This window comes from Mytilus trossulus, chromosome 10 (genome assembly GCF_036588685.1).
Source record: "Mytilus trossulus isolate FHL-02 chromosome 10, PNRI_Mtr1.1.1.hap1, whole genome shotgun sequence".
Taxonomy (NCBI): Eukaryota; Metazoa; Mollusca; class Bivalvia; order Mytilida; family Mytilidae; genus Mytilus; species Mytilus trossulus.
The window spans coordinates 52,238,697-52,266,560 of NC_086382.1; the positions used below are offsets into that span (position 1 = coordinate 52,238,697).

At 31.6% G+C, this 27,864-nt stretch overlaps 1 protein-coding gene across 1 annotated transcript; it reads left to right on the forward strand.

Moving 5' to 3' along the window:
• The first annotated feature begins 8,273 nt into the window (after window positions 1-8,273).
• LOC134687594 (cysteine and histidine-rich domain-containing protein 1-like) lies at window positions 8,274-27,137 on the forward strand. Its single transcript, XM_063548009.1, has 9 exons — window positions 8,274-8,415; window positions 11,178-11,284; window positions 11,816-11,893; window positions 14,831-15,002; window positions 18,803-18,867; window positions 20,555-20,625; window positions 24,079-24,181; window positions 24,478-24,666; window positions 25,185-27,137. The coding sequence occupies exons 1-9, from the start codon at window positions 8,349-8,351 to the stop codon at window positions 25,305-25,307; spliced, it is 975 nt and encodes a 324-aa protein (XP_063404079.1). The 5' UTR covers window positions 8,274-8,348; the 3' UTR covers window positions 25,308-27,137.
• Window positions 27,138-27,864: the final 727 nt, after the last annotated feature.

The following is a 27,864-nucleotide window of genomic DNA, read 5'->3' on the forward strand; positions in this document are numbered from 1 at the left end:
ACACGTATAATCTGTTTTAATGTTGTTCATTAGATATCCATGTTTGACTGATATATGACGACCCAGTTGTATGCATGCACTTCTGGTGCTACATGTATATCTATTTCAAATTAATCTATTGGTATGGTTCGATCCAGACACTTGTTACTATCGATTACAAAGGTCGACTATCCATATATATGGGACAATACCCCTAATGTGCCTTGAAAAGAGGAACACAAAAGTCACGTGTAAACAAAAAATCTCTGTGTAGTGATATTTGACACATTTCTATGATAAACAAATGACTGAGCTGAACCATTAATGTTAATTTAGAAAGAAAGGGAACACAGAATAAATGTGTTAAAACCATGGAGCTATTGAATGTGTTCAAAGTATTAAAATTTCAAAGAATTTATTGTGTTAAAAATGGGATTTTTTACTATGAGGAGCCACATCGCAAAAGGATACTCGGGGTTTGCTAAATTACGGAAAAAATGAATCACACTTCGTACCCCGAAAATTTAACCACATATGTAAAAATGTCTCAGCTTCGAAACAAGCCATCATACATATATAAGTTTACGATATGGGCTGAGTAACAGAAGAAAACGTTACCATTACGGCCTATGGAGAAACAATTGCGCATATTGCCCCATATGAATGGTTAGTAGACCTTCCCATCAATAGAAACAAGTGCGTGTGCTATAATCTTTAAAATATTTACTGTTGTGTTATGTTAAAGTGCTTCGTCGTACCATTGAAGATCATGTGATATGGCCAGTGTTGGTCAAGACTGATGATCACTTATTATTCTTGTTACATGTGTAGTTTTGTACACTCCTGTATCAATTTGCTTTCAAATGCAGCTCCATGGTTTAAATGAAACCCACAAGACACATAATGAACAATGAAGGATTGAATAATGATTGTGTCGTTGTCGTAGCTGTCTTCTATTACAAATGTTTACTACGGGTGAAGTGTTTTTTTTATTGCATAAATATCAAGCTGTCCCCAATGGATGGTCCCAGTTCTAGCAGATACATCTCCAATCTATATCGTGTTGTATGCAGAATAAAGGTAACAGTAGTATACCGCTGTTCAAAAGTAGTAAACTGATTGAGAAATAAAAAAAAAATCCGGGTTACAAACGAAACAACAGAAACATTGAGGTGCAACAAAAAACAAACGACAATATTAAATTCAACATATATAGAAACGAACTTTAAGTTAACAACTGCTATATTCCTGACTTGGTACAGGACATTCAAAGAAAAACATGGTTGGTTGAACCTAGTGTTGTGGTTAGCCAAACCTCACGTTTTAATGGCAATGTTAAATCATAATTAGGGATGTATCAGTAGAGACTTCCAATAAAATGACATAACTCGACATTACCAACCTATCTGACCGTATCTAGGCCTAGTGTACTGAGGCATGACGGAGGGGATCATAGACCGCATGAATGTGTTGCTCGTTGAATACATATAATTTGTTGATATAGATACTATTAAAAAATTTATTGATAGCGCAAACTCATATAATTTTGTAATAAAATTTGGGATGATTTTAAGACAACCTATAAAGGGAATAATTAGTTCAGTTACCGGTAATCTACGAAAGCCTATTAGGTTCACAATTTTGTTTTTATCTCGTAATTACGAGATAACTATCGCGTAATTACGAGAGTTTTTTCTCGCGTAATTACGAGATAATCATTTGTATCTCGTATTTCGAGATAATTATCGCGTTATCATGAGAAAACTATCTTCAAATTACGAGATATATATATAGATAAACAGATCATGATTACCCTTCCGGGGCACCTGATGAAACGCCAGTTTTTTTATTATTTCAACTGACCCAAAGGTCAAGTGATGTTTTCCCATCGTCCGTCGTCGTTCGTTAACTTTACAAAATCCCGAATCAGACTTCCCGTTGTTATGATGCTGGCCTTAAATTGGCAAATTTAATGAGTATTTTTCTGTTTTAGGTTATTCTTTTTGAATATTATAATAGAAAGATATAAACTGTTACAGCAAAAATGTTAAGCCAAGTAAGATCTACAAAAAAGTCAAATAAACAAAATTTTCAAGGAACACTGAAAAAGATCATCATCTTAAATTCCTATTCAGATTTGCATTGAAAAGGGATATAACTCTTGCAAAAAATGCAGAAGTATCAATAAAAGTTGATACAAAGTTATAACTTTACCGCTTATTATTTATTGAATTTTTCAACATATCAAGGAAAAGAATCTCAAATTTAATAAAAAAATAATTAAGCATGGATTCTTCTTTTTGTGGTTTAAAAAAGTTTCTTTAGATCAGTTAGTTGCTGAATAAATATAACATGCAGAAATAAACAATACCAAATTTTCACATTACTTTTTCAAAATGGTTACAAAGCTTCAAATTTGCAATTTCTTTAATGAAAAATACACGAAAAAAACTACCCATAACACTTCGGCTTTGAACATTTCATGAGCAGAAGTTTAAAGAATTTAGTCAAATACAAACTAATTATCCCATCAATGTATTATACTTTACATACATTTCCAGAAAAAACAACAAAAAACTGACAAAATAATACTCATTTTTTGCAAGAGTTATCTCCCCTTCCAATGTTTATTTCCATAGGAAATTAAAAATGTTGATTTTGAGATTTCCTGAAGTAAGATTTTATGGGACTTTTTTCTGTGTATATAAAGGGCATGCTATAGATTAGAACTAAAACATTTTCTGTTGCAATTAGTTTGAGGTTAAATATAAGTTTGACTGGACTATTTAAAGTCATTTCTGTAATAAAGTAAAATTTTGTAGTCTTTTACAAAAATCCTCTCCTCTTAATCTACTTGGCCAAATGAATTTTTATCTCGTGTTTACGAGATAAAAAAAATCTTATCTCGTAATTACACGATAGTTTTCTCGTAATAATGCGATAATTATATCGTAATTACGAGATAAAAGAATGATGATCTCGTAATTACGAGATACAAATCGTATCTCGTATTTACGCGATAATTATCACGTAATAGCGATGTAAAAGAATGATTATCTCATAATTACGAGATAATTATTTCGTAATAACGAGATAAAACAATGATAATCTCATAATTACGAGATATTTATCTCTCGTAATTACGAGATATTCATCTCTCTTAATTACGAGATATTCATCTCTCGTAATTACGAGATAAATATTTTGTGTGTGTGTGACCCTAATAGGCTTTCGTAGTAATACAATCACCGCACCAATCATTATTTTGTCATTTCACTTGGCCCATATATTTATCTCTCAAACGACGAATTCTTAAATTTCCTACATCAAAACTAAGGCTGAAAAAATAAAAATAATACAATCTGAAGATCATATGCTCATTTTTGATTTCAAAGGTATAAGGACGCATCTTCAAGAAAAAAATGATAACACTTAACTAGAACATTTTTTTTATAACTTGTCTTTGATTATGATTAATACATGGATTCTAGGAAGACCTATCAATATTTTTAGCTTATTTTGATCCTTAACTAATTCTCTTCCAGCTTAAAGCATCAATTTTGAATTATTGATTTATATAATTTTACCTTAGAACACCTTAGTACATCATTATATTGTTTTCTTATTTTCTAAAAATTTTGACGTTTAACTTCTACAAATACTTTGTTAGGTAGGATAATCATCCCGAGTCTTTATAATCAACTTTAGACAGCAAATAAGGGGATATTTTATTTACTGGTATGTGCATCCTTCCGTTCTATAAATTCTTTTCAATATATAAAAAACGTTTAAAACTGTAAACAAAATCAGAGTTTGACCCGGATTACGTGGTGATCGCGATCGCTTAGCCGGGCAGTAACCCATCCTAGATGACCGGGAGAATAGAAATATGGCCACTATTGGTCTTATTCCGATCGACAGAATTTTATCAAAGGTACTATATAAGACTCATCAGTGACGCTCAGATTAAAATAATTATTAAGCCAAACATGTAAAAAGTTGAAGAGCATTGTAGACCCAAAATTCCAAAAAGTTGTGCCAAATACGTCTTGGATAAGAAAATTCAAAGTTTTGTAACAGGAAACTTATTAAAATGACCATGTAATTGATATTCATGTCAACACCGAAGTGCTGACTACTGGACTGGTGATACCCTCGGGACGAAACGTCCTCCTGCAGTGACATAGAATCAGTGCATGGTGTGAATAGTTATATATCAAAGGTACCATGATTATTGACAAAGTGGAGAGACCATTTACATGTAGTTTCGTGAGATGTACAGTCCCGTCCTGTCAAAATGGGGAAGATAAATTCGATGCCTCTTGTAAAGAGAATGCCAAGCTCTCTACACGTTAATTATACATGAAATATTTGCCACTGAACGTAAAACAACCACCTATCAATCAATCATCAGTATAAACTTAACTAGAATTTCTGGTGACGAAAATGATTGGAATCTGACATGAATGTCAATGCTACAACTTGGGTTTAAAGGACGTTCAAGCCAATAGGATGTGGACGGGTACTTGAAAACATGAATGAAGGATTCAGATTTCTGAATTTTATCAAAATGATATTTCTTGTGCGCATTAAACTCCTGGTTAAAGGTTTATTTTTCATTAACATGAGCAAAACAAAAGTAATTGCCAGAATTATATATATGAACTGCTATCAAATGCTTTTGTACTGTATGCCTTTTAACTATACAAACGTTTATATTTGTTCAGTATGTATGGATAATATGTTGAAATGTGTTGCTATATCTAGTATGTAATAGTATATCGACATCACCAATATTGTCAATATTGGCAGCTTCTGGTGTGATGACTAAAGGATCAATCATGCATTGCTGTGTTGGTGGACCTGTAAATATCTATGACTGAGGCAAACCTATATGTTGTAAATCCGTGATAAATTGACAACAGTAGTTTTTCGGAAAATCCAGTGCGATACATGATCTCAAAGTAGAATTTAGTTAGGGCTGCGAGTCGTTAATGTTCTTTCGTGTCCAGTTTTGTGGGGTTTAATCATAGCACTTCAAAGCCATAACATTTTGAAATTGCCATTTTTTATGTCTGAATTTTTAAGAATTTGTCTTAACAAGATCTTAGAATTCTGCTGTTATCTCAACATATTTGTATTGTGCTAATCTTTCTTAACATATTCTTAGCATGTGGAATAAAATGGGAATTTCAAAATTTAGTGACTCTTATCACATATAGATCATTTGATTGAAATTTACTGCATATTGCATGCTATTCTGCCTTTTAATACCTATTCTTAATCTAGCTTATGCGATGACATGTTTTGAGTCATCATTGGTACAGTACTGTATTGTGCGGTTCAAATGTCTGAGTGTAATTTGCATACCCTAGTATTCAGCATAAGAAAGAAATTATTCCAATCTGTAGAATGACGTTTGCTGTTAATTTCTCCGCTTTCAATTTAATTTTTTCTTTTCTTTCTTTCCAGCTTTCCTTTCTGTTGGTGATGGCATTATACTAGTTGACAGTTTTGAAACCTGACTGAAGTTTTTGTTACTGAAAAAAGTCTTCCTCGCTTATAAAACCTCTGCCAAAATCGTTTTATATGTTAATCACATTACATAAACCGCTCGATAACGGAACTAAGTATTGCCGAAAAGATCAACGTCTATGATGACATATAATGAATAGAAAATTCAGAATAAGCAAAGGTCTTTTCTCTGTCCTTTTGAATTCCAAACAACGACTAAGAACTGGATCTTTGCTGTTTTGGAACCTAGTATATATTTTAATACCTAAATACCATTTATACTTGTCAGTTTATTTCTGCTTAGTAGTGCAACACAAAAACCTCTTTTAAAACTAATAACAACAATATCAGGCTTCAGAGAAATTGTATGACTACACTTAATTAAAGAGGGGGGGAGGGGGGTGAGATGCGGATGCGGATACTTAAATATGCAATAGATATGTTAAGAATATTATAAATGCAGTCCCTACGGGGCGCCGAATGGGACTCTTGTGGTTTTGTACAAAATTCAATTCTGTCATAACAAAATCATTTTTGTCTTACAAAACTATGTGCTACAGACTTGTTTTGTGAGAACTTCAATTTTGTGATGACAAAATTCATTTGTGTAGACAAAATTCATTTTTGTCATGACAAAATTCATTTTTGTAGACAAAATTCATATTTGTCATGACAAAAGTCAATTTTGTCTTAAAGGTATACATATTTGCATACAAAATTGACTTTTGTTACCTGATATGGAAATTAAATCACAAAAGTCAATTGTGTACGGTAAGATTCAATTTTGTGAGACAAAATTGACCTTTGTGAAACAAAATTAACTTTTGTGAGACAAAATTGACTTTTGTGAGACAAAATTGACTTTTGTGAGACAAAATTCAATTTTGTCATTTTTGTTGAGACAAAATTCAATTTTGTCATTTTTGTTGAGACAAAATTCAATTTTGTCATTTTTGTTGAGACAAAAGTCAATTTTGTTAATTTTGTTGAGACAAAAGTCAATTTTTGTCAATTTTGTTGAGACAAAAGTCAATTTTTGTCAATTTTGTTGAGACAAAAGTCAATTTTGTGACGACAAAATTAATTTTTGTGATGACAAAATTCAATTTTGTAACAACAAAATTCAATTTTGTAACAACAAAATTGACCTTTTTGAGACAAAATTGACTATCGTGAGACAAAATTCAATTTTGTTAATTTTGTTGAGACAAAATTCAATTTTGTTAATTTTGTTGAGACAAAAATCAATTTTGTCAATTTTGTTGAGACAAAATTCAATTTTGTCAATTTTGTTGAGACAAAATTCAATTTTGTCAATTTTGTTGAGACAAAATTCAATTTTGTTAATTTTGTTGAGACAAAATTCAATTTTGTCAATTTTGTTGAGACATAAGTCAATTTTGTCAATTTTGTCTCACAAAAGTCAATTTTGTGTAACAAAAGTAATTTTTGTGTAACAAAAGTCAATTTTGTGTAACAAAAGTCAATTTTGTGTAACAAAAGTCAATTTTGTGTAACAAAAGTCGATTTTGTATGCAAATTAGTTCACAGAAACCAAACTAAACTAATTTAAATACAAAATTGACTTTTGTCGCTCAATTTTCAAATTAGGTAACAAAAGTCAAGTCTGTGAAACAAAAATGAATTTTGTCATGACAAAAGTGACTTTTGTCCGCTAATAGATAATTTTGTATGACAAAATTTCAAATTTGTAGTATGATACAAATTTTGTTAAACTGAACTCATTTTTGTTGAACAAAAGTCACTTTTGTCAGTACAAAATTGAATTTTGAGTACAAAACCACAAGAGTCCCATTCGGCGCCCCGTAGTCCCAGCCTTACTTCTCTTTTTTTCTTCTTCTCGTAACAGTATGGACATGTGATGTCTTTTTTTCCTTGTGTACACTTTGTTCAAAACAAAGGATTGACCAAAAAGACGCAAATATATTTTCAATGAAGGAATTAATCCCAAGCTCTTGTTAAAAACTATGCAAGGAGGAAAAAAGATGTCTCTGTCCTGCATTTATAATTTACACTCTAAACTCGGTCCTGCCTTTTGCAAGGGGTGTATACATTTCGTCGTTTTATGATTTTGAGGTGCAAAACCTTCAAAGGATGGCAGAAATGGAAAAAATATGCCGGTAAATTATATTTTGATAACAAATTATTTTTAAACTGAGACAAAATTTCGGCACTTACCGCAAAGGACCGAAAAACGGACAACGATTTTCGGCCAATTTCCTGAATCAATAACACGATTTCAAAGAAGTATTTCTTAGTAATTATTTGATTGATTGTCCCAAATTTCAACTCTTTATACCTTTGAAATGTCTGCTTTTCATCTATAACGAAACTGATTTGATTTGTTTTGTATAAAGCTGCAGTTATTTAGTTTTAAATAAATGTGTAAAAACGGCAAATGTGTTCCCCTTGGACAAAACATCAGGCAATTTCAAACACCATTTAATCTAACTTTTCACATGATTTTTTTCAAATAAACACGTTTTCAAGCTAAGAAGTATTTTGCATTTGAAGTTATCTTCATATAGCAATATCAGTATACTTCACTGACTGAAAAACATATAAATGACCTGAACATAAACTGCAGAAAACATGGAAAGATGTGGCAAAAATGAACACCCCACTCTAAAACTATTTTTGTTCCTAAGTTGATGAAAAAAATCTGTTCAAGTAGAGGACAAAGAATATTTTGAAATCCAGATTTTAATGCGATTTTAATTTTCCCGCTACAAAACTTTAACACACTTAACTCCCTTTTGTTGACACCGGAAGCCGCATGTTAGTGATTTCCCGTTTGAATTTTCTGGAAAAAACTGCTCTCCAAGCCCACTAAAATGAGCCTACTGCAGTGTTATAACAAGGGGTGTGGACAAAAATTTAAGCAAGAAATTAACGAAGAAGGTATACACCAAAAACTATAAATTTATGACAAAAGAACCGTAAATTGGCGTAATTGTTTGGCCAGTCGGCTACTTGTCAAAAAATTATATACATGTAGCTTCCTTCCAAATATATAAATTATTATTCTGCGGAGTTCATTTATGGATATATGAAAAATTTAAAATAGCCCGAATATACTTGGTCATTTTTCTTTAGGCTTAGGGAGCTACCATTTGATTTTTATGGGGGTGCTAGGATGAAAAATGTTGTCCTGCTTTTTTTTTTAATTGTAAATTCTCTGTCCTGCCTTTTTATTTTTTACTCTTTTCGGTCCTGCCTTTTTTTTCTAGTTGATCCTGACTTTTTTTACACAAATTGTCATCCTGCCTTTTTTTTTACAAAGTTGCTCATCCTGCCTTTTTTTTTTAACTTAAAACTCCTGTCCTGCCTATTTTTTTTCAAATATCATCCTAGCCCCCCCTCCCCCCATAAAAATCAAATGGTAGCTCCCTTACAACAGTCATTCTGTCAGAACGTAGGAGCTTACTCAAGTCATTCTATCAGTACGTACATCAGGTCAGGAATATCCACCAATTGGTGGATTATACCTCAATTGACGTATAATCCACCAATTGAAGTATATTGGTATAGACCAATAGACCACTTTCAAGTTCATCCGTCACTGAAAAAAACTCGTCAATTATACGAGCCTTTATCACCGTCATTTGTGCGTTTAGGGGCGTCGTCACTTCCCTTCCAATGTTGAGCGAGTGGTTGGAAAACTATAATTCTATATTGTACGAATTATTCGGCAAATTGAATTCTTAAAAGTGACATTCAACACTGCTGTCATTAGGGAATTGTCAGTAAGTACCTACAGAGCAACCATTATTTCTAGTTTATCCTGCACAAAGACGATCACTAAGACGCTTGATGAACGTAAATAGTGCAGGGATAAAGGCGACCCCCTCTATCTGGTAAATGACGTCTTAAAGGCGTGCATAATTGACGAGTTTTTGCCGGTGACGGATGAACTCGAAAGTGGTCTATTGATGTATAATGCAAGTTTTTTGTAATTAAATGCTAGTGTGAGATAGGAGCATGATTTTGCAACTTGCAACCTATTTCATGACCATTATTGAGTCCTCTGATAGGTAAATTTGCCAATCAAGAATTGACAAGGTAACAATAGAAGAAACTTCAAATACAATTATTGACTTAATGCAATATGTTATGTCACTATACTAAACTAGGAATGTTTGACAAGTTTTCATACCATAATATGGTTTTAAGAAAACAATGCTCCATTTTAGTGGAATAATTTGTTTTGAAAAACAAAGAATTATACTTGACCTGGAGGTCAATCTTCTGATATCTCTCTGGTTTGTCTGTTTCCACCGAGGGGCCTGATGGTTTTCTCCAAGTACTTCAGCTTCCTCCATCATAATAACAGACTTCCCGTTGTCCTAGCACTCCCTTTGTGTTGGGTGGGGATTGATTGTTGTTGTAAAAGTATATAAATACATGTTAGTGACATGTCTCCATCAATCCCGATAGGGAGTGTACAGGATCAGCTTTCTAGGGGTTCTTCAGATATCGGAGGTATTTACCAGTACATACATACAGACTGTAAATTCAGAAATTATTTTGTGCATTTATTATCGCGATTTTGTCATTTTTGACTTAAATGCAATTTTAATTTTTATGATTTTGTGAAAAATGCTGTTCAATTCATATAAAATATTTCAAAATGCGAGTTAAAATTATTGCATTTACAACTCAGTCGCATTTTTCGCAATAATAAAAACCTTGCATTAATTTCTGAATTTACAGTACATATTATATAACTTTCTTGCTTTAACACCTTATATCGACAAAGTTAGACATCAACATGATCAAGGCAAAAACATAAAATAGCCCTTCAAGACATGATTATTTGGACTAGATTCATTCCAATCCACAAAACTTTAATTCCTTTTGAGATTCTGTGTTGTTTTTAGCTACTGATCAAATTGGCACCTGGTCAAATCCTCAACTATAGAAACAGTCCAATCAGCACCTGGCCAAATTGACAAATTTCAATAACTCAATTGCCATCTTTCGACCATATTCTACAATGTGTACTAATAGTATTTGTACTTTTTTGTTTTCTTTTTTACCTCTTATGTGACTTCGAGAGGTCATACTGGTGCTTTTTTGCTGTTGAAATTTCTGCTGCGGTCAGTGCAATAAAACAGGGCGAAATTTGAAAAGCGCGGCGCTAAAACGGCCTGGGAAGAACACTGGCTGAATTAAACAGTTCCTGATTTGACATGTAGGTGTCTAATTGACTTCATCAGGTGACGATATAACCAGGTGCTGAAGTTACTAGAATTCCAATTTTCTGAGTTTACCCCCTCTAAATCAGGTATGCAACAAAGCAGTGTCCACTGTATGTACACTTTCTGACAATGTACAATTTTACAATGTGAGAAATATTAACTTGATGTTGTATTTATGTAAATTTGAACAATTTTCTTTTTAAGGTTTAAATAGTCTTCCAATACATGTATATGCCTCTCCAATATCCATGTTATTCATAAAATTTATAATGTATAAAAAAGAAGATGTGGCATCTGTGGTATGATTGCCAATTAGACAACTATCCACAAAAGACCAGAATGACACAGACATTCACAACTATAGGTCACCATACGGCCTTCAACAATGAGCAAAGCCACACATAATATTTTTACCACCCCTATAGCATTCTCATTTATTATCTCAGTTTATATTGATTTCAGGATGTTGTACATACCATCCAGGGGTACCTGTGTTTCATGATGCTTTGAAAGGATGGTCATGCTGTGAAAAGAGAAGCACTGATTTCACACAGTTTCTTAATTTTCCTGTAAGTACATGTATATATAGAAGGCATATAAAAGCTTGATATCGATTTTTATTGAAAAGGACTGGGAGCATATTTCAACATGTTCAAAATGATTACATTATTTTTAGATGTGCTTAAAAAAATGATTACCTAATTGTCACAAACTGACATGACTGACTTCTTGTTAGAAAAATTGTTGAAAGAGACATCTCTTAAAATATGCATGGTATGTATGATGTTTGATTTCAACCAAAATAGTATTGCTATTCCAAATAGATTCTCCATGTCAATGGATGTCAAAGATAGGATAAAAAGTTATCTTTTATTACAAAAAATATTAAATTTTTAGACATTTTTTTGCAATAGATTTGTTTAAGGTTTTTTAAAAATTAAATGCATTCCAAATTTATTCCTTATGTGTTCTGGTAGAGATTAATTAGTACTGTTTAATAAATTATGTTATTTGTCGAAATTTTGGTAACCTTGGGTTTAAAAAGTGGAGATATTTCTTTCTGCTTGGATTTCATGATCAATGAAATTTTGTTACTGCAGGGTTGTACAACAGGTCAACATAGCAATGAAAAGCCAAAAGAGCCAGAAAAACCAGAGAAAATTGAAAACGAAGAACTTGTAAGTTTTTATCTTGATATATATACAAATGTACAAATGTATGAATGGCTAAATAAATAATCAATATATATATATATAAAAGAAACAATTATTAACATGCATACAAAGAAAATAGCCTGTTTTTATCTTGATATATATATATACAAATGTATGAATGGTTAATATATTACCAATATATAAAAGAAACAATTATTAAGGTTCATCATAACCTTTTGGCTAAAATGGCCGTATTTACACCCCAAATTTTACTCTGAGTACAGACTAACCTATACACCTGCAACAGTTTTAAGGGATGGCAGGAACTAGATATATAAATTTTAAATGCATTTTATGTTTCAGAAAGTTATAAACTTTTCTAGATTTTGCTATCCATTTTTTTTCGTTCCTGCAGAAGGTGCAAAAATTAACTAAGTAGTGAAAACGATTGAGAAGCTCCCCTCATTTAATCAATGTTGTGAGTAATATTGATTTAAATGGACAATAGATGGACAATAGACACCTGTAAACAATAGGTGATTTAACAGGTTTAAACTGTGTAACTGAGTGGACCGTATCAAATGAAACTCGGGTGTTTGTTTATTTTGCTATCTTCTGCAGACTGGAAAAAAATGCACATCAAAATGCAGGTAAGTTTTTGATTTTCTGAAACGTAGACTTCATATAACTTTTATATATCTAGTTCCTGCCATGCCTTAAAACTTTCCTAGGTGTACCAGTTTGTCTGTACTCATAGTAATTTTTGAGGTGTAAAAACGGCCATATTTTTCAATTCCTTATGATGAACCTTAACTTGCATACAAAGAAAATAGCCCAAATCTGCGTTTTAGATTTGAATGCTTTTTTTTGTAACTTCATTGGGGTGTAAAAGGGTTGACTGAAGTACATTCTAAAAATGTGCCCACAGTTAACACTTTTACAACCCTATAAAGTTACAAAATGAAGCATTCAATACTTATGATTCAAATTTTAGCTAGGATCATGAAAACACGATTTTTATCAAGTTTTTATTTAATTTACCTGTGAACTTTATTGTGTCATCATGAGTGATAAATTTTATGTGTAATGCAATCGATTAAAGGAAAAACGCAAGATTGCAGTGTAGCCAATCTGAATAAGATATTATCATGATTATAATGAAACGTGCATCTAATGTAATGAATTTAAATAATGCATACAGCTTTAGTGAAGCAGATAACATAAATGATTTGGTACAGTACTAACAATAGTAGATAATTCTTTTTTAACAAAGGCTTTAAAGACAATATATTAAGACCTTTGTCATGCATGTTTATCTTTACCATGTATAGCACAGATGTTAAGTTAACGCATCTTAGACTTAGGCCGTGTTCACATTGACCTAAACTCGGTGTTGTGTTAGTGTAACTCACACATAACCAAAACATAATTACAAATGTACGTTCTCATTGATAAAACTCAATGTTTACATGTAGTGTAAATCATGTTTTGTCTACATGCAGTCGATAGTCGATGTAGACCTTGTGTAGGTTAAGTGTACACAAAACTAGGCATTCAGAACTTTAATTTTCCCATGTATATTTAAAAAAAAAGCGGTTATTATATAAAATTGATACTTATAACACTTATTAAAGTTCTTTGCAGAAATATTTGTCTAAAATTGATATATTTATTTGTTATGAAAACACTTTACGTAGCCTTATTTACCCCTTATCAAGACAGACAAGACTCATCCATCATCAATGCCGAACACATAATTCATTTGAAAAGGTCTTCCCGAATTGACTAGACGTACACACTGACAGAAATTTTTGCCACTGGTCTTTACTCAAACACAAGTCATAAATGCATTACTGAAAAAGGGTGAGGCTAATTGTTTGTTTGTGCAGTATCTCAGGTTCGTTAAATACAGTTAGAAAAAAAGAAAAAAAACCATAACCCCCTCCTTTTGCTAAATAAAATTTTCGAAAAAAATTACATTTGAAACAAACAGAAAAAAATAGAAATGTAGTGATCCTTAACATCGCAATTCTATTTCTTCGTCTGGTCTGTAAGCAAGCTGATGCAGCCTACGTTTTTAATGCGTAATCGAGACATCTTTAAACTACTGCAAATCATTCAAAACGACTTTCTTAAAGAAGCAACCACATTACTAAAAAAAAAAAGGGGGGGGGGGCAGTTCTGAGTAAGATTTTTTTTTTCTCGTACAAAAGTTTATATTTATGTATTTTTTCTATGGTACATTTGTACCAATTCAATATTTGACACATAATGTATGGGCAAACTTTGGATTCAGAATATTTGTTCATTCTTATCATCTGTATGACCCGATTTTTTTTAATCAAATTTTGATAAAATCACATCCCTTTTTCAAAAGTCAAATGGTCGTTCCCTAACTGCTAAAAAAGTTGTTCAAAATTTGAATTCTGTTTTACGTAATGAACATTCAAATGACATAAAGTTTAGAAGTGTGAACAAAACGTGTGTACAGGTAGCTAAACAAGGTATATAGATGTGAACAAATTTAATGTGAAACTAGTGTACATTAAACCAAATGTAAACATGTTTACTGTACACAGCGTTTGGTGTGAACACGGCCGAACATGTCTAATTGAATTATAGGTTATTTAACCCTTTCCTCCATTAGAATCTTTTATTTGCATACTTGATTCGCATAGGATTTTTCAATAAAATGCTGAAAACATGCTTTAAAGTATTAAAGCATCTCGAAAAACAAATATTTCATCAAATAAATTTCAGTCATATATTCCTATGATATTCCTTTTCATATTGGATACAAATTTTATTAAGGCTATTGCGGACACTTTGTAGCCAAAGCAGTTCAACTGAGGTACTACAAAGGCGTCAAAAGGCGTCATTATGGAGTAAAGGGGGTGGTGTCAAAAAGCGTCATTATGGAGGAAAGGGTTATTGTGTTATCAAGTAAAATTGAAATTTCAGTTAAAAGAAAAAGTGATAGAAGTCCGACAACCACAACCTAAAACAAGATCAGCTGATGAACGACCTTCACAGTATGACCCTATGCAAAGGTTAAAGGTTACAGTTGGTGCATCACTTAAACAGGCTTTGGAAAAACAGATGAAAGAGCTAGAAATATCAAAAGCTTCAGATGGTATGGATGGATATTTATGTCTTTTTGAATAGCAGTTAAATAAAAATTTATTGTCTAACTGATTGTGTGCATTTATTGTTGCAATTTTTGAAGAATCAACAAAATTACAATATTTATTGTTGCAATTTCATGAAAATCTGCATACAGCCATATATGTATCAGATATCAGAATGTTCTTGTTATAGCTAGAGAGTTAACGTTTTTAGGCAGTTAAGCTGCCTTATGCGAGCACCCTGGTTTTGTGTGCTACCCAATAAGTGCTGAAATACGAGCCATTGTTATCATCTAGCTGTCTACTATATTATTTATAACTTATTGGACAGTTTTTTCATACTTTTCATTCTGGATTACAAAAAATATAACCAGAAAAACCTTAAATGATTGTCGATTTTCCCAAAAGTTTTGAAGTTGCACATAGGAAGTAGAGCACATTAGGAATCCTTATGTAGCTTATAATTCCCTGAGCTTTTGGCTAAGCTGTCAAAGAACAAATGTATGAAATATTTAATCGCCGAAAATCTCTAAAGACAAGTAGTTTAGATTTCCCAAATTGCAAAAGTCGTAGGAATATTGTTTGTCGTCAATACGTAGTCAACTACGTATATATACGTCAGTATAAGTTCAACTGATCGCGCGATTGGCGGCAATTTTGAATTAGGAGACGAAATTTCTTTTCAATTTGGACGCAGGTGTTCAAATTAGTGGTGGTCCGATGTCTGCGACCTTCCACTTTTGCAGTCGGACTTTCTACTTGCCCAAGTTACTAGCTACGCCCGACGGACCTTGAAAGAAAAAAATAACTTTGCAAATATTTTTACCAAAGTTTTCTAATAAACGATCTCAAACTTATTTTCATCGTAACTATTCATGTTCAATTTGTTCAACTACTAGCTTTATCTAGAAAATCGCCGATAAATAATATGTAAATCCAAGCAAAATCGTATCTCACTATCTATCAAAAACAACATTCAAAATAAAATGGCTGCCACGAGGAGACAATACAATATCGGATCCGACTCCGGAAGCGGATAAGGGTAATCCCGGGTTTTGGCTTTAAACTAAAAAAATCCAGACAGGTGACAAAATACATCTATGCATGGTAAATAAATATAAACACTAGAATTGAAAACCAAAAGAAAGAAAAATCAGAAAATATTTTGTACACCAATTTTAATGTCAAAATCCAATACAATGTGACAGTTGGGAACAGTTTATCTAACAATATATATTTTCCTGGTAAAGTATAATTTTTTTTTATCAGTGATAAATGTTGGTAATGTATGTTAAATGCTTTTCAAGTTAAACATATTTCGGCAATTTTAAGGGGTATTTTTTCTTCTCAATTTTGATAGGTCAGTTAAAATAGCTGGAAGTTTCTTATATAAAAAAAAAGATGTGGTATGATTGCCAATGAGACAACTATTCACAAGAGACCAAAATGACCAAAACTTGGTAACGATCAAGATCCCCAACCCTAAACATGCTAAACCATATAGATTCACGTATGGGACAATATAACAAATCATATGAAATATAGGTGGAGGTCGTTGGAGAATTTATAACGGTCTAGATCCACAATCTTTAACAATATATATTTATGAAATGGGAAAATAAAACAAATCAAATGAAATCTATGGTCACTGTACACCCTCCTGTTTGAGAACTTGGAAAAATTCCAGATCATCACTCCTTGACCATATATACTCATGTATAAATCAAATGAAATATAGGGGAAGTCCCTGTGGTCACCCTACCCCTCTTGTTTAAGAACTTTGAAACAGATGGGATCCCCAACTCTAAATTAAATGAAATATAGGGGGAGTCCCTGCAGTCACCCTACCCCTCCTGATTGAGAAATTGGAAAGTCGAACTCCCACCTTTAAATTAAACCATATATATTCATGTATGAGCACTAATCAAATGAAATATAGGGAGAGTCCTTAGGGTCACCCTACCCACTCCTGTTTGATAAATTAGAAACAGATGAGATCCCCACCCCTCAAACATATATTTATGTATTGGACAATATAACAAATCAAATGAAATATAGGGAAAGTCACTGGGGCCCCACCCCTCCTGTTTGAAAACTTGATAACGGTCGAGATTCCCACCCATAAACCATATATATTTATGTATGGGACAATATAAACAATCAAATGAAAAATAGGGGTAGTCCCTAGGGCCACCCACACTCTCTTGTGTGTGTTTTGACAACTTGTAAAAGATTGAGATACCAACACCTAAACCATATTCATTCCTGTTTGTCATTTCAAAAAAGATTGAATGACATGCAAGGTCAATCTCATATGCATATCACTTTGCTAGACCCTAACACCTGTCATTTTATTCCAAACTTAGACATTGTGGACTTGAGGTGAAGGTGGAAGTCTTTTACCTTTACTATGGACAGGTCAGTCAGACCTCACCGTTGATCCTTGTAGTAGTAAACATTTGTCTGATTTGTATCTCATAACTTTTGTACTGTACAACACAAACTTAGTTTTCTTTCCAGGGAAGCAAGTCTACTCATACTTTTATAAGCTCGTACTAAAGACATCTTGAACTACTAACAGTCAACTAATACGAACAATTGCGATCAACTAAAAGAACTGCAATCATTGCAAATTTGTACCACTGCTGACTTGTGAAAAACTCATGACCATTTGTGGTCATGTGCGTTGCTATTGAAAACCTTGATAAAATATGAATTATTTGCCATAAAGATTAATTCATTAAATGAACATAAATGTACAATTATATATGATTGTTTAATGTTTGTTCTTTTAAATCTTAAAAAAAAAATTGAAGCAACATTGCTACAGTCTTCATAATTATGTTTGCCTTGGTTTTTGGTTAACTGCCTACAGTGCTTACAGCGCTTTGATTATTATTGCTCTTCTCACCCAGTCACATTTTCATCTTTATTAAAACCTTTCAATAATTTCTGTATTTACCATCTATAGATCAGTAAAAAAAGATATTAAATTTATTACATTACAACAATGGTTTTATTTTAAAATGTTCATCTTTTGAAGAGAACTAAATAAATGATTAATTGATTTTTGACAATTACACATCATTGTTCAATTTTGTATTTAATGCTAAAAAAACTTTAAACTGTGAACAAATATAGCAATTGACAGAATCCTACCTTCATTGTACATGTACATGACCTATGTGCTGTTAAAACAAGTAAATTAATGATGTCACCACTATATTTCAAGTGTAGGTCTTGGGTCCTTCTTAATGAGAGGTTACAACATTGAGATTTCGTGAATACATGACTTGATCTTATAATAAACACGAGCTTGCCTTAGAATATTGTTAGTTATGGTTTTAGTGGATCTTAGATAACAAATTGGTTTGTTAGTTTAGGATTTAAGAAGGAGAAGAAGCTTTTCAATATATACAAAATGTAGAGTTTAGCTGATTTTTTAATGGAAATTAATGTCTCCACTCAAGAGAGTTGTTAAAATTTCAATCAGAATCCCATTATTATTATTAATATTTTGAATGAAATAAACCACTTCTCAAAAACCAGTTGATGTTTATGTATATTTTAGGAAAATTTTGTTTCCCATTGCATAAACTCTCCAAAGAACAAGGCTATTTTACTTTGCAAAAATTTGAAAGACCAATTGAATACCAACTGCTTCTGGGTAAAAGTTTTATTTCCTCTGCAATAAAATACAGCTTTGCAGGTAACTAAAACTCAAATATTTATTTCAATCCATTTGCCAGCTTTATTTTGTTAGCAGCCTGCACAATTTGCAAATATGAATATTTTATTCTGATTTTAGATACTACAACCACAGAAAGCGGTATAAAGATCGGGGAAAGTTGTAAACATAATTCTTGTAAAGCAGTAAGTATGTATGTTCTAACTATCCCTCCTTTAAAGGAGCACCAGCATAAGATTTGGTAAACAGATTTGTGGAATGTTTTAAGGAATAGGCATTTACAGTAAGATTATAAAGAAGCTCTTAAGAATGTAAACAAAGAGAAGGGACAAAATAAAACTATCACATAGTGTCGATTCAAACTTTTTTTGTGTGTGTCCGTTCCCATAACTTCAATTGTCTTTTTAACATACTTGTGAAATTTAATTTCTGCTACAGGGATTTTCATGATTACAACGTTAACTTGAAGGTCAAGTTCTGTTTAAAGGACTATAATAATTAGCTTTAATAAGGAGATGTGATATTATTGACAATGAAACAATTATCCAACAAAAAGGACAAAATGTTAAAATGAACAGGTTGGTGTATAACCCTAAACAGTTTGCTTAACCTTTTATCGCAGATATCAAGCTAGGTTATACAAAAAGAAATATTCAATAGAGAAAGCTAAAACCAATTTGAAAAATAAAAAAAAAGGAATAGAAAAATACATCCAAAGGACTATAGGAAAAAGGACATGCCCTCAAAGAATGTAGTGGGTTTAAAACATGTTTGTGAGTACAATGTATAAGCTCTCCTGCTTTTCATTTTTATTTTAAAACAAAGCAGTTCTTTTTACTAGATTTTTTTTATTGAGTGTGTGTTGCACTTCTATTAGGTATAGGTAAGAAAATATGTGCATTTGTTATTTCCTTTTCATAACCAGTGTACTTTATTTGTCAGAATTTAACATTTATATATGTAGAGTGGGGTGCTCATTTTCGCCACATCTTTTCATGTTTTCTACAGTTTATGTTCAGGTCTAAATGTTTTTGAAGTATACTGATGTTTCTATATTAAGATAACTTCAAATGCAAAATATTCTTAAGCTTGAAAACATGTTTGTTTGAATATAATCATCTGAAAAGTTAGATTAAAGGGTGTATGAAATTTCCTGATTTTTTGTCCATGGGGAGACACATATTCACCGTTTTTACACATCTATTTAAAACCAAATGACCGCAGCTTTAAACAATATTGATCAAATCAATTTCAATACAGATGAAAAGCAGACATTTCAAAGGTGTTAAGAACTGAAATTTAGGGCATTCAGTCATTGAATTACTTAGAAATACTTCTTTGATTTTGTGTTTTTTCTTCAGGAAATTGGCTGAAAATAGTTGCCCATTTTTCAATGATTTTCAGTAGGTGCTGCAATTTTGTCTCAGTTTTAAAAAATAATCATTTTTGTTACATAATATCATTTACCGGTATATGTCTTCCATTTCAGCCATCCTTTGAAGTTATTACGCCTCAAAATTATAAAACGCCGAAATTGTGTCCCTGGAGAATATGGGCACCCCACTCTACATGTTTGCACTGCCCCATCATAGAATCTCTGCTAATATATTGCTGACAAAAAGTAAAATCACCAAAATAATCAGAGGAAAAAAGGAAAGTCCCAAATCTAAAGCTCAAACACATCAGACAAATGGTAGTTGGCACTAATGCATAGTTATATATATGAATACTGTAAAGAGGGATTGTGTTAATAAATCAAAAATAAAGAAAGATGGCACAAAATTTCCTGGTTTACTGTTAAGGAATATCATTAAATATAGCAAAGGTATTCACTGTTTAAATACTTCACATAGCAATTTGTTTTGATTTCAGTGTTATCAGGGAGAACAAAGTAATGAAGAAACCTGTACATTTCATCCTGGTGTGCCAATATTTCATGAAGGGTAGGTTTTATAGGTCTACGATAGGGCATTAAATGTGACATTCCTGGTTATTTTTTTTTTTATTATCTCACATTTATGTTTTTGGTGTAAAGCCATAATTTTTTTTAACAGGTATTTGTTAACATTCATCATCCATTATAGATTATAAGAACATGTTGTATATATATTTTGTACTCAACTTAGGCCAGGATTTTTTAATTTGTTGGTTTACAGATCCGCCGACCCGATTTTGCCGATTTCCAAAATAAAAATAAAATCTAATTTTCAGGCTTTTTTCTATTCTCGCCGACCGTAAGAAATGCATTATCCCTGAAAAATAATTAAAATATCCTTTTTATACGACCGCAAATTTTGAAAAAATTTTCGTCGTATATTAAAAATTTCGTCGTATATTGCTATCACGTTGGCGTCGTCGTCGTCGTCGTTGTCGTCGTCCGAATACTTTTAGTTTTCGCACTCTAACTTTAGTAAAAGTGAATAGAAATCTATGAAATTTTAACACAAGGTTTATGACCATAAAAGGAAGGCTGGTATTGATTTTGGGAGTTTTGGTCCCAACATTTTAGGAATTAGGGGCCAAAAAGGGCCCAAATAAGCATTTTTTTGGTTTTCGCACTATAACTTAAGTTTAAGTTAATAGAAATCTATGAAATTTTGACACAAGGTTTATGACCACAAAAGAAAGGTTGGGATTGATTTTGGGAGTTTTGGTTTCAACAGTTTAGGAATTAGGGGCCAAAAAAGGGCCCAAATAAGCATTATTCTTGGTTTTCGCACAATAACTTTAGTTTAAGTAAATAGAAATCAATGAAATTTAAACACAATGTTTATGACCACAAAAGGAAGGTTGGTATTGATTTTGGGAGTTTAGGTCCCAACAGTTTAGGAAAAAGGGGCCAAAAAGGGACCCAAATAAGCATTTTTCTTGGTTTTTGCACCATAACGTTAGTATAAGTAAAAAGAAATCTATGAAATTTAAACACAAGGTTTATGACTATAAAAGGAAGGTTAGTATTGATTTTTGGAGTTTTGGTCCCAACAGTTAAGGAAAAAGGGGCCCAAAGGGTCCAAAATTAAACTTTGTTTGATTTCATCAAAATTGAATAATTGGGGTTCTTTAATATGCCGAATCTAACTGTGTATGTAGATTCTTAATTTTTGGTCCCGTTTTCAAATTGGTCTACATTAAGGTCCAAAGGGTCCAAAATTAAACTTAGTTTGATTTTAACAAAAATTGAAACCTTGGGGTTCTTTGATAAGCTGAATCGAAAAATGTACTTAGATTTTTGATTATTGGCCCAGTTTTCAAGTTGGCCCAAATTGGGGTCCAAAATTAAACATTGTTTGATTTCATCAAAAATTGATTAATTGGGGTTCTTTGATATGCCAAATCTAACTGTGTATGTAGATTCTTAATTTTTGGTCCAGTTTTAAAATTGGTCTAAATTAAAGTGCAAAGGGTCAAAAATAAAACTAAGTTTGATTTTAACAAAAATTAAATTCTTGGGCCTCTTTGATATGCTGAATCTAAACATGTACTTAGATTTTTGATTATGGGCCCAGTTTTCAAGTTGATCCAAATCAGGATCTAAAATTATTATATTAAGTATTGTGCAATAGCAAGTCTTTTCAATTGCACAGTATTGTGCAATGGCAAGAAATATCTAATTTCACAATATTGTGAAATAGCATTTTTTTTTTAAATTAAGAGTTATCTTTCTTTGTCCAGTATAGTAAGCAAGAAATATCTGCAAGAATTTTTTTTAATTGGAGTTATCTTTCTTTGTCCAGAATTAACTTAAATCTTTGTTATATACAATATACAATGTATATTCACTTTTTACTACCAACTGATAAATTTAAATAATCTTTACCATTCAGTGATAACAAGCAGTTTTTTTACATCTTAATATTTTATGATGTATTTAAATGAGTAGTAATTGTTGCAAACTCCATTAGAATATTTTAATTGAAATTAGTTTTGGAATAAGGGAAAGGGGGATGTGATTAAAAAATTGGGTTCAATTTTTCTCATTTGAAATTTCATAAATAAAAAGAAAATATCTTCAAACATTTTTTTGAGAGGATTTATATTCAACAGCATAGTGAATTGCTCTAAGAGAAAACAAAAATTTTAAGTTCATTTGAATACATTCATTCTGTGTCAGAAACCTATGCTGTGTCAACTATTTAATCACAATCCAAATTTAGAGCGGAATCCAGTTTGAATGTTGTGTCCATACTTGCCCCAACCGTTCAGGGTTCAACCTCTGTGGTCGTATAAAGCTACGCCCTGCGGAGCATCTGGTTTATGAAATAAAATGCATTAATCACTAACAGAAGTGATGACACTTTCTGTTGTGAAAAATGAAACTTTCAATTTACGTTTCTAAAAATAGACAAATCAATTATTAATGACCTTGAAATGTTGTTTGCGCAAATAATTTGCAGAACGAAACCTGTGTTTAAAACCAATTACACAATAAGTTCGTTTCCCTTATTTGTCACCAGTCCGTAAGATGCATGTTCTCATATAAATAGACTTGTCCAAATGAGGACAGGTGGAAGTTCAAGACATCAAGTTAAAATACTGAGTTTTAACAAATCATTTGATATTTTCTTGTTTCATAGATAATAAAAAAAATATCGTCCATTCGGATAAAAAAAGGGAATGCATGACAACAGATTATTTAACCTGATATTCTCGTTTTTCCAATGGACGAGTCTATTACGTTTTTGACACGTGTGTTGAAACTTATTTTCGTACGACGTTTTTACTTTTTTTTTCTCTATCAGTTTTCGTGCTTATTATTTTTCACCAAGTTTTGATTAAAAGCTAAGTCAAATAACTGACGTGAATCTGTTTTTCTTGTTTGTGAATTGACGATTTAATTTCGTCTTTGTCAGTGTACCCCCCCTCCCCCTTTTTTACGGGAAATTATTAGACAATGTCATGTGATGTTTACAGCTGAGCAATAAAAATTATCAAATTAAAATTTAAGAACGATGAAAAAATAGTATGACAAACATATATTAGAAAGGTGAAATATATTTTTATTTTGCATATCAGTTTTCTGTCTTGAAAGATCTTTTTTTTCTTTTTTTTTCCGACCGACCGACCCGACTTTTTCATGGAGAAAATCCGTAAACCAACAAATTAAAAAACCGTGGCCTTATATGCCTATTGGAAAACAGCTATCAAAATCAATAACATTCTTTTAAAAATATATAGCGAGAAAGTCTTCAAATGGGATATGTTAACACATGGTTAAGGGGAATATAGATAAAGACAGAAGTGGACTCTACTGGTAAGCTATTCTACCAAAGGTTTTCATTAATATAACTAAGGTAACTAAATCTATGTTGTACAAATTCAAAAGAGAGTACTACATCTGTACTCCACCATAACCTAGCTATAAATTTCCACAGTAACAAAGCATTGTTCTGTTTCAGGTTGAAATACTGGTCATGTTGTAGGAAAAAAACAACAGAATTTGATAATTTTCTGGACCAAGTTGGCTGCGAGACAGGAAAACATGTATGGGTGAAACAAGAGGTAATGGTATTTTATGTTATTTCTGATTTGTGCAGGGCTTGTTTTTATTGACCTGCTTGATGGAGTCAAGAAGCGAGACATGTATGCTGTTTCTGGCGGCGTCAAGAATGTATAAGTTTGTGATTAGGTCTAGTTTATGGTGAACCACAAGTGGCAAGTCATTATTTGGAATTTTGAAATTTTTATTAGAAAGTGATTCAGTGTAAACTCAAATATTTTGTGAGGGATGGAATAAGATAAAAGCATGTCAATGAAATATTATCTTATAGTCATGTGATTTGTATTGTATTTCCTAGGTGCCTGGTGAAAAAAAATCCTGTAGATTTGACTGGCATCAAACTGGACCATATATAACATTATCTGTATTCTCTAAAGTAGCAGATCCTGATAAAACTGTGATAGAGGCTAATAAAATTATGGTTAATATAAATATAGTATTTGAAGGAGGAAAAAGTCTGTTTGAGAAAAATGTACATCTTCGAGAGGTGAGTGAAAACCTTTGCATTGCTAGGCTAACTTATTTTTGAATAAACAAATTATATATTCCAGGCATTTACAGTGTACAAGCAGTGGTAATACAAAATAACATGATCTAGAAATAAATTCAATGCAATGAATGCATCTTTAAAATACTAATTCCTTATCAATGTTACATGATGGAAAATACTCCCAATGTGAATGAATTGAATATTAGGATGAACAAAAACTGCCATAAAACCAGAAAATAAGTAATCAAGACAACTAAGCAACAATTGTACATTGTATGAATAATATTTGTTAACAAATTATCATCATTTCAAGACTGAAATATCTCTAATATACGATTGAGCAAAAAAAACCCAAAAAAACCCAAAAAAACCCCAATTGCATTGTATACTTTAGAAAACTTATTTTAAATTTGTGTCTGATCAGTTTGTAAAACATGTATTACAAAAGTAATGAAGAAGTGTATTTATATGTTTGTTTGTCACTATATCAACTACCATGGTGTTTTTTTCTTCAGGAAATTATTCCAGAAGAAAGTAATGTAAAGATGTTGGGCACAAAAGTAGAAATAAATCTAAAGAAAGCAGAGCCATTTAGCTGGGCAGATTTAGAATATAAACCTCCTGTAGAGAAATCTTGACACAAGAATGACTAGTTATATATAATAAATCAGTTATAATATAGAAAATGTGTTTTATGATTGTGCAATAGTTGAAACAATCATCAATTTAAGAAACATTTTTTTATGACACATTTAAAATTTTTTGTTTGACATACCCCTTGTCTTTGGAATTGCAGTAAAAGAAAATATCACCATTATTAATTCCAATAAAGCACTAATTTTCAATTCAAAACATAGATTCAGGACATCATGAAAAAATATGACGTCATCAAACCACAAATTTGTATGATGTCATGTCAGACTTGTAATCTGCATGACATCATGTCAAAACCCATTCTATATGATGTCATGACACATAAAAACAATATGTGTATATAATATGTCTGTTTCAATTTCACACACCATATCAACCCTAAACGAATATCATCCCTTGAACAGAGCTCTTGGGAATGTATTGGTGTCTTTGGTTGATATGGATGTGATATTGAAAAAGCCATATGGTATTCTCTATTGATTGAATGCCATAGAAATTGATAAAATATTACATCATCTTCAAGTATTTTTGCATTATTGTTTTATAGTGTAAAATAGTTTATATCTTAAATATGTTATTGTTTTCTTCTTTACATGCTCAGTATGAGTTATAATCATAATGTTTGAAATCGATTGGTTTATTATTGATATAATGCATATTCATATAGGCATGTTTTGTTTGTTCTCTGTCATATTTTGAAGATATCATAATGTGAGAGTTGAATTTAATTGCTTTGCTCAGAAAATATCTACCTTGCTTTTAGCTTCAATTTTGTCAATGGCTACTAAGCCATATACAGCATGCATAGTTACTGATTATATCCTATTTCACCAAAATGTCAATGTTTAATGACACAATATTATGAAAGAAGTAAAAGTTACTCATAATAACACATAGCTAGTTTTTTTGGTTTATCCTGTGTACATAGCATTACTATTAAAAAAGCTTTATCAAATTTCATGGTGATCATTTGTATCAACTTTTCAGACTTCCATAGTAAGATATCTTCTCTGATAAAACTAATTCTAGAGGGCAATACATATTTACAATTTACCTTCAAAGAATTTTAAGAGGCAATACTTTGATATATGTTTCCTTTGGATTTGTTTTATATTTATTGTGTGTAATTATAAAACATTAATAATTGATTCCTTTGGTGTTTTATGTTCTTTTAAATTGACAAGTTGTTTTACATTACTAATATTTGGGGCCCTTTATAGCTTGCTGTTTGGTGTGAGCCAAGGCTCCGTGTTGAAGGCCGTACCTTGACCTATAATGGTTTACTTTTATAAATTGTTATTTGGATGGCGAGTTGTCTCATCGGCACTCATACCACATCTTCCTATATCTTAAGTAAATTGTTTTATTATACTTATTTATACCTTTTTAGATTGTTAATACAATTGATGATTTTGAGGCTTTCATGTCAATACTTTACTATTGAATATGTATCTTAAATTAGTAATTACAGAATGGAAATCATCTGACACATGATGGTCACTGATTTAGAAATAGTCAATCTACCACTTTTTAAATAGAAGGAAAAAAGACTTAAAATGCAACACTGTTTTTATTAGAAATATTAAACATTCAGCATACCATAGGAATAAAAGTATTATGAGAGTTGCATTTCAACCACATTGTGAGCTTACTAATGTAATATTTTGTAAGTCAATGCATTGTTATTCCATATTAATTACACATTTTCTACAAGAATATTGGTGATGTATTTATTTAAGAAAATAAACATTTACTGTATTGAAATCTTTATGATATGCATCCCATACGATATGAATAAAGAAATATGAGTGAAATCGTTTTCATTTGCCTTATAAACAACCAGAGATATTATGGATTTGTTATTGTCATATGAGGTAAAAGTTTTCTTGTATTTTTGGAGCAAACATGAAGTACACTACAAACTGGTGGGTATGAAAAGACCATGCTTTGTGCTTACTGTTCTCACCTGTTCTCGACCTTTTGGTCTCAACTTAAATTAATAAGTGTGATTGAGTATTTGATAATGTCAGTAAAGTTTGAAAATTGTCTTAAACAATTCAGTTCCATTAATGACTGGAATTTTTACCTTAAAGGCAACTTATCTGACCAAGATTGAACGCATAATCAATTTAAAATTCTTCCCTTTAAATACATACCAGTCCCCCAGAGTGATTAAACATTATGTTTGCTTTAATGTTATCATATTTAATTGAATTGAAAGGCTTTTGTGATTTCCCTTTCTATTTTTCATCTACACAAACAATTTAAGATATAACCAATATGGGGATGGTATTTGCTAAAAATGATAACATTCTACTTACGGCTGATTAAATATAAATATACCTTAACTTATGTCAAAATAAGAAGTGAGGAAAGCTTCAACATAGAATATCTAACAAATGCCATTATGAATGAAATTCTAAGGTGATATAAAAAAGGAGCTGCCCTTAAAAGGTGAATTATAGCTTTATCAACTATTGTCTCAAACGTTTTATAAATGAGCAAATAGAATTACTAAAAAGGATCAGCAATTAAAGGTCT

Coding starts and splice junctions, on each gene's coding strand:
- LOC134687594 (XM_063548009.1), top strand. CDS start 8,349: ATGAGCCTACTGCAGTGTTATAACAAGGGGTGTGGACAAAAATTTAAG. Junction 15,003..18,802: donor AATATCAAAAGCTTCAGATG/GTATGGATGGAT, acceptor TTCTGATTTTAG/ATACTACAACCACAGAAAGC. Junction 18,868..20,554: donor AACATAATTCTTGTAAAGCA/GTAAGTATGTAT, acceptor TTTTGATTTCAG/TGTTATCAGGGAGAACAAAG.